The 8,734-nt window shown below is 35.6% G+C and overlaps 1 protein-coding gene across 1 annotated transcript; it reads right to left on the reverse strand.

Moving 5' to 3' along the window:
• Positions 1 to 215: 215 nt before the first annotated feature.
• On the reverse strand, positions 216 to 7,734 carry KCNA2 (potassium voltage-gated channel subfamily A member 2). The gene is made up of 2 exons (XM_040337399.1): positions 7,177 to 7,734; positions 216 to 6,357 (listed from the first exon to the last, which is right to left on the reverse strand). Exon 2 carries the CDS (start codon positions 6,219 to 6,221, stop codon positions 4,725 to 4,727), a length of 1,497 nt encoding a protein of 498 aa, XP_040193333.1. The 5' UTR covers positions 6,222 to 6,357; positions 7,177 to 7,734; the 3' UTR covers positions 216 to 4,724.
• Between the last annotated feature and the right edge of the window lie 1,000 nt (positions 7,735 to 8,734).

Here is an 8,734-nt window from a genome sequence, read left to right on the forward strand (position 1 = left end):
CTTTATTTTTTAGTCTGCAAGCTGAAATGACCTTAAGGTCGCACAGAAGAGGCAGCAGCCCAATCCCAGAGAGGGTCCATCGTCACCACTATTCATCACTGGGCACTATCCACAGTAAGGCATTCCTTACTTTTTTGCTCACACGTACACCAACTCAGGACTAGCGACCAATCCAATCAGTCTAGCGTGGTCTCCAACACAAGCAATAAAATGGCTGCCAAAATAATGCATGTACAAAGCATGTTACTGTGCGCATCAATGCTATTGAAAATGCAGGTCAACATTTATGTTAACGCACCCACAAAAGTGGAAATTCAGCCAAATGTCAAAAAAACTTTACACTGGGCTAAACTGGCATCTGTAGAGCAAACAGTGCCCACACGGTGATACTGTTTTTGCAAATGTATTTTTTTTACTAGTACCTTATATCAAATAAAGAGCATTTTCACGCAAAAATAAGAAAATGGTGATGTTAGGTAAAGATATTCCACCTTGAAAATACACTATACACTGTAGCAGACTTAACAGGAACATTTAAGGTAGCATCCATTGAAAATATACCCTCCTCAAAGGCCATATATGTCATCATTTTACAAAAATAAGACAAAAAGGTATAGATGTTACACATAAAAAAGGAAAGGATAAGTATTGCATCATTGTCGTAATATTCTTCAAGTAAAAAAAACTGTGTGATTCTATTTTTCAACAGCTAGGGGAGGTTTATTTTATATATTGTAGTCCTGGCTCAATAATAACATAAGAGTTGGTTGAGCATGGCATGCAGATGGCACCTTTTGCCAAGCACACAGACAATCAGGCTCAATGCGAGTCAACGGTCGGGGTAATTCATCAAATTGTCATTTAAGGTGGCCATATGTAGGCCATTTACACCACCTGGCACAAGCATAATTAATGGATAAATATCCTGTTCAAAGAAAAAAAGAAAAGTGAAATAAAAAAGTCTGGCGGTGAAACAATATTTGGATATACAGTACAAAATGAAAAACCAAGTACCTTGTTTTACATGACTAAAGCATTGATGGCAAACAAGTATGAAAAAAATTTAAAACTGTAGCTATTATCTGGTGTGCTAGAAAGCATATGTACTTTAGGTAATGAATCAATAAGGTAAGTGAGAATTCCCTTGCAAAGGGAACAGACTTCACTGTGAAACTTGGAAATCATTCAAAGTGATATAAATAGAACTTTGAATTATATGGTACTTATTTGGAGAATGGGAATTATTATTTTTTTTCATCATAATTCAATTTATTATAGATCTGAGTCCATTATGCCAGTTTTTATATGTATAGAGTTCGCTAAATTGGTCTATGGAATAATATACATTGCTAAAGTTATATATTACTGTATATCTAGAAGGAAAGTCATATAGATCGGAGCATATTTTCCAGCACACAGCTGACAACTTGCCCAGTCATCGCATACAAAAATATCTCTGACTTCTAATGCTTCCTTTGCTAAAAATGGGTGCTAGCACAGAACAATAGGTACATTTTTCATTTTTGTACAGGTATGGTAACTTCCATTCTTTATTTGTGACGATTAATACTTAATAATGCCAATTTTTCTTTTTGTTTAGATTTATGTGGGTCCTTTCATGTGCTGCTTAGAACTGCAGACTAAAAAGAAATAAAACATTAACAATGCAAAATAATGAATGCTGGCGATAAACTGTAGATTCAAAAAAGATCCTATATGAAAATGACTCTATTAGCGTTAATTTTTCAGGGCAATTTCTTTGATGTACACAGTAGGTATACTTTGCAGTCATATCATAATTCAAAGCAACCCAGCTTTTTACATACCTGTTAACTACATCACTGCTGTAATGTATACACTTTTCAAGCAAGGTACTGTTAAAATCAAATGAGACATTAGGACTAACCTGTATACAATACTACAGGTAACATTTGCATATATCTAAAAATGATAAAGCTTGGCAGTTTTTCCTTTTTTTGGAGATTCATAGCTGCCAATTGATTGTGCCAAATCTCTCTTTTTTTTTTATGTTTATCCATTATTATGTTTTATCTGCTTGTAGTTCCAAAATGAGCCAATTAGGTTATCTTAAACAAGAACCCATTTTTTGTGTAGATTATATTTGTTATCACACTGTGCTTATTATATGCAAAATACAAACATCAATATTGATATTAATATCTAATGCTACCGGAATTATTTCTCAGAATAAATGTATTGATCCTAATGCACCATTAGATACTGTAACTATCGGTATGTAGTTGCATGTGACTGTTATATAAATATATATACTTGAACATACATGCATGCATGAACTGATACAGATATTAATGTATCTCTCATACATATATAATTATAATACTCTAATCAGCTGACATCTCATTGCAAAGGTAATACAGTTCTGACCATATTTCAAACTGAAAATATCATAAAAATCACCCATTGGTCTTTGCTATAATATGTATGCATAGCACATTTTGTTTTGACAACTTTAAGGAAGTGTTAACAATTGTTGGCCTTTTTTTTTGGAATATGAGTGCATTTGTGTGTTTGTCAATGTCCTCAGAAATCAATGCACACATATACACATATGTATGCACATTTAAATCTAGAAATATACAGCTATATACAAGAACTTCTATACATTGTGCAATGCTTGGGCTGCCACATACATCTCCGGTCAATCAGATCACACGTCAATGGCTGCCATTTTTTTTAAATTATTTTTAACATACTTCCGTTTTTTTATTTTTATTTGGACAGTTTTACTTTACTCATCTGTAATCATGTTTTGTTATTACTCATTGTGTTAGTACAGCATGTATACTTTCAAGCATAAGTTTCCCTGATATGTATGTACAATCCTTGGTGCAAGCATAATTTACCTATGGAACCTTTTACATTATAAAATGTACAATCATTGTGTCCCTTTTTACTGATTTCATTCTCCTATTCCTATAAGGAAATTATCAGGATAATGTCATTCAAGAATAAATATCATAAACACTAATAACACAGCTACACAGATAGCTGGACTTCGTGGGTGTGTGTGTGTGTGCATATGTGTATGTGGGCATGTGCATCAATATAAATATTTAGATAGATAGTGTGTGCATGCAATTGTGGTCCATGCATTAATCTTAATTTCACAGTTATGTTTTTAAAAATGGAATGTAGGTAAGAGTATTATAGTGTGACAGGATATTATAATTACTAACTCAACACCTTTATAACTAGAGGAGGCCTGTAACACTTTAACCTTCAATTTACACCTCAACAAATGACCTGATGTGATCCAGTAACAAAGTGTTAAATCAGAAGCGCTCCACCAGTCTGAGATAAACAGGTCTAAAGTAGCAAAATATTAAGGCAGACATTATCCACTTCACAGACAGAGCACTGCTGTCAGACCAGATTGTTAGGTACATACAGTACAAAGAACATTAGCATGCAGTTATTTTAAATACAGGTTGAATGGTATTATGTTACCCTTATTATACCATGGCCTTATTGCAGTCACATCTGAGCAGGTTAACAACAGACTCTTCTATCTATTAAAAAATAGATTGGTCATATATAACCTTTGAACTCTGTGCAGCATGTCGCCTCGACATTAAAGGATGAAGGTTCCTTTTAGGCATTTACGCATCCCTGGTTTAACCCCACCCCTCTTCTTGACATCTAACCTTGATCAATAATGAAGTGATACCCATAATAGCTAAGAAGCAGTGGACCATGGTGCTTATATTTCCATTCCAGTAAGGAAGGTTTCAATGGCTATATATTCAATGTCTGCAGGTCACAGTAACACATTAAGATCCTTTTAATGATGTATTTAACATTGCAGCACAGACACACTGCAGTGGCAGCTAAGCAGCTTTCTAGGTTCTTTAAAAAATAAAACCCAAGTATCTGTAAATTTGATATACAAATAACAGAATCCTAACACAAAAATATATGTTCCTCTTTAAAATATGGAAGGCCTTTTTCTTTAAATCAGCGATTTAATTCTTAAAGCATGAAATGTTGGGCTGTACATATGTGCATTGATCTTTTAAGTGCAATTGAACGTCATTATAGGATAAGCAGGGCATACCCAACAGAATAAGATTACATTCTAATATTACTTTGCAAAACACTTTCTAATTAGTGAAATATTGTATCTGTGATTCGATTGCAAGGTGCATTTCTTTGGAAAACACAATTTACGTTAAGTGTAATGACTCCTTTCCCAAAGCCATTATTATTTGGGTCAAGAAACCGTTCTATCAGTGAAGCCACTGGCTGCTGCAGAACCTCTTTTAAAGAGTTACCATCAGTAGTGTCCTTCATGAAGCTATAGGTAATTATTTGGACACAAAGCACAACATTGATGTGACACCTATGTATCCCAAGAGGTTTTACAGCTGAGTATTTTCAGTGTTACAAACTATCCAGGGTGATGGGCCTAATGCCAAATAAGGCTGTCTGATTGCTCCGTACCTATAGCATTTTAATTCCAATACACTCTGCTTTAGAAATGCTACCACATTTCTCTGGCCTATCAGTGTTGTCAACAGATGTTCCGTGAGTTTGAATTTAGTTGCAGATGCAATAAAACATCACTTATACAACTATTGCTTTCCATGCAGAATTGACACATCTAGAAAAATATTACCTAGCAGATTATTGCATTACACAAATTCTGCAGCTGCCCCCATACAATCTTGCACGGGGCAGGTAAGTCAAACGTCAGTCAGCATTTTGGTTATATTTACATAGTTTGTATTTCCTAAGGTGCAGTTTGCAGTTTTTAAGTTCTTGTCCCTAAAATCTTCATTACTATGATTAACTCCTTCTTGAATTTCCATGTAGTCAGATTTACTGAGAGTGGAGGCACTTCTGCTTTTTTGAAGGTCAGGGGAAGATGGGATCTTTGGACAGCTGGCTTGCAAATACTGTGCTTGCTCCTCACCCTCTGTCTCTCTGTGATAGAAGTAATTGAAGTTGGAGACTATAACAGGAACTGGTAAGGCAATGGTTAACACGCCTGCAATTGCACAAAGAGATCCTACTATTTTGCCACCTATTGTTGTAGGGACCATGTCTCCATATCCTACTGTTGTCATGGAAACCACAGCCCACCAGAAGGCATCTGGGATACTAGGAAACTGAGATTCTTTCTCATCAGCTTCTGCAAAATATACAGCACTGGAGAAAAGAATTACACCAATAAAGAGGAAAAATATAAGAAGGCCTAGTTCTCGCATGCTAGCTTTCAGTGTCTGACCCAAAATCTGAAGGCCTTTTGAATGTCTGGAAAGTTTGAAGATCCTAAATACTCGAACCAGTCGTATTACCCTAAGAATTGCTAAAGACATTGCTTGTTGACCCTGCTGTCCATCTTCTGGTTTTTCAGCCAGTTCTGTACCCAGTGTTATAAAGTAAGGGATTATAGCCACTATGTCAATAATGTTCATAATATTAGTAAAAAATCCAGCTTTGCTTGGACAGGCAAAAAAACGAACCAAAAACTCAAAGGAGAACCATATGATGCAAAGGGTTTCAACAATAAAGAAAGGGTCTGTGAAGGTGTTTGATTGTTGGTATTGATGCGTACTGTTGGGGTATGCGTAATAATCTACAGGTGTCATAGACATATCCTCATTTTCATCTCTAAAAATAGGCAGTGTTTCAAGGCAAAAACTCACAATAGAGATTAATATCACCATAACTGATATAATTGCAATAATCCTGGCTGGACCAGAACTTTCTGGATATTCAAACAGCAGCCAGACCTGCTTCTGGTACTCGTTGTCTGGCAAAGGGCGTTCCTCTTCTTTAATAAATCCTTCATCTTCCCTAAAGATCTCCATGGCTTCTTCACCAAGTTCATAGAAACGTATTTCCTCTGAGAAGATATCCAAGGGCACGTTTACAGGTCTTCTTAACCTGCCTCCAGACTGGTAATAGTACAAGATGGCATCAAAACTTGGTCTGTTCCTGTCAAAAAAATATTCATTTCTTAAGGGATCAAAATATCTCATCCTCTTTTTAGGATCCCCCAACAATGTTTCAGGGAACTGAGATAAGGTTTTCAACTGAGTTTCAAACCGCAATCCTGATATGTTAATAACAACTCTCTCGCAACATTCATGATCGGGTTCAGGGTCATAACTGTCTTGCGGGTGACCTGGCAAAGCTGAAGCTTCATCTGTGGGATCTCCAGTGGCAACTGTCATAGTTATGGGCCAATTAGGTGCACAGTCTGTTTCTCCTGGTTGGATGCCGGAAAGTGATCACAATGAAGCACTGTAGAAGTACGTGCACTCAGAATAGGAAATGTTTTCTGGAAATGAGAGGCATATAACCTCTCACCTATAAAAGAGGAGAAAGTAATTAGAGTATGGGTCATAGTTTTTCAAACCAACAGACCTGAGATGTTGCTAGATTTGCTTTGAACAAAATTTCCCAGAAGGAAACCATCAGCATGGAGAAGGTTAAGATGCTGAAATGTTCCATAGATCAATGCACTCTGGGGTGTTGTAAAGATTAAAGGTATGCATCCTGTGTTCCAAAAAAAAAGCAATATTTTAGGGATGAATCTTAATGTTGTTTAATTGCAGTGAACTAAAATGAGATCCCATGGGCATTAGAAGTCATCTACATTACAAGGACATAAAAGTAATGTCAAGAATGCTTCCTGTATGCAGCACTGTATTTGAGCAATGTTCACTGTTCTCTCTCACACATATCATCAAGTTCTTCGGTCATGTAATAAGGTCACTATATTGTCAAAGATAAAACCATATCAATCTATCAATAAATCGATGTTGAAATTAATCATTACAATATGAAATCTTCCTATAGAGGGCAAAATCATATTTAATAACATTATGTGATCTTTCAATGAATGTCTTCAATAGGAAATCTTTAAAGCACACCATGTAATTGCAGACATTTAAAAATTCAAGAAAATATCCAAGGTTCAGGATAGTCAATTAATTTTTTTAACAGGTGCATTTTGATTGTGAATCAAGCAACGGGAAACATGCAGCTAATGTCTGCAGATCTAGACAGGGACCAAACGTGCAACATGCTGATAAGAACAAAATGCTTAATTGCGTTCATCAAAATTATGTCAGCATTTTCAGTGTCATTGGGAACCTGTATGAAAGCACTGAAACAAGACATTACCTTGAGAAACAATCCTCCAGGTTTCTTAGTAACCAAGCTATGTAGACTCTGCCCTCTGGAGAATACAATGAAGGAAAACAGATTTTCTGGCATCCTATAAATTTGTTTGTCCTAAGAATCCAAAATATGAAATCAGTTGATACAAAATAGGGGGATTCCTGGGTAAAAGGTGCTCATTCTTCTTGAAGCGAAAGGACAACATTGGTCTGGCAGGTTCCCTTGCTTGAAATCCTCCGTTAAAGCATATAATGTGATAAATGGAAGGTGCTAAGCTCAGCAAAAAAAAAGGAAAAAAAAAATAGTCTGGTGCCCTCAGGAGGAGTGACGTTGCCTGGTGGTAAGAAATAAAAAAACAGGAGCTAGGTAAGGCTGGTACATCATGAAACATCTGCAGAGACCCAGTTTCCAGATGCAGTAGTCACACAGCCTTCCCCCTTGTCAGCCTGCGTTATGATGCTTCGCTATTCTGCACTGCAACAAAACAAGAGGCAGTATTCACAGCACATCCCACGTTTCAGGGAGAGCTGAACAGAGGAAATGTAGGAATTTACACAGCATACAGCATCTCAGAGAGCAAGGCACATAGAAAAAGTGCACCCTGGCTTCATATGTGTCTGTATGTGCATAGGAGGTGTCAACTGCACAGCTCATTCATAATTCTATTAGTTAAAAAGGAGAATATCTATTTAATTATTATTGTGCTTTTTTTTGGCTCAGATGAAATGTAAAAAGTATTAATATATAGCAAAATGCACAGAATTTAAATATGAAATTATATGACAATTTGAACCAATTACAAGCTACTTTTTATCAAATGTATTCATCTGTGTCCGTGTGCCTCCTATAAAGTCCCACCTCCTGTTGCTCTCTTCTTTAAATATTCTATTCGTTAGATTACAATGCCTCCTATGATATTGACCTGGGGAGCATAAAATGCCCCTGGGCAAACAGTTCAGGGCACAAATAACGGTCTGCAGGTGGTACACAAAAGCAGTAGGAACTTGACCCCTGGCATGAGGTCACGAAACGAAAAGAAAAATGTCGAGAATGCAGCATATAGTATTCAATGTGTATCATTAACCCTTTACTTTCTACAAAGTTAATATAATTGTGGATAGATAGATAGATAGATAGATAGATAGATAGATAGATAGATAGATAGATAGATAGATAGATATGTATATATATATATATATATATATATATATATATATATATATATAGAAGCAGTAGGAACTTGACCCCTGGCATGAGGTCACGAAATGAAAAGAAAAATGTTGAGGATGCAGCATATAGTATTCAATGTGTATCATTAACCCTTTACTTTCTACAAAGTTAATATAATTGTGTATAGATAGATATAGATATATATGTATGTATATATATATATATATATATATATATATATATATATATATATATATATATATATATATATATATAATTGAAATAATAATGTAAACTGCAGTGTGCTTGTATAATGCCCTCCATCAGTCATCATAAGCAATCTGTGTAGTACATGAAGCCATATGAATATTACATGTGGGTATCACCAGAG

This window comes from Rana temporaria, chromosome 2 (genome assembly GCF_905171775.1).
Source record: "Rana temporaria chromosome 2, aRanTem1.1, whole genome shotgun sequence".
NCBI classification, from domain to species: domain Eukaryota; kingdom Metazoa; phylum Chordata; class Amphibia; order Anura; family Ranidae; genus Rana; species Rana temporaria.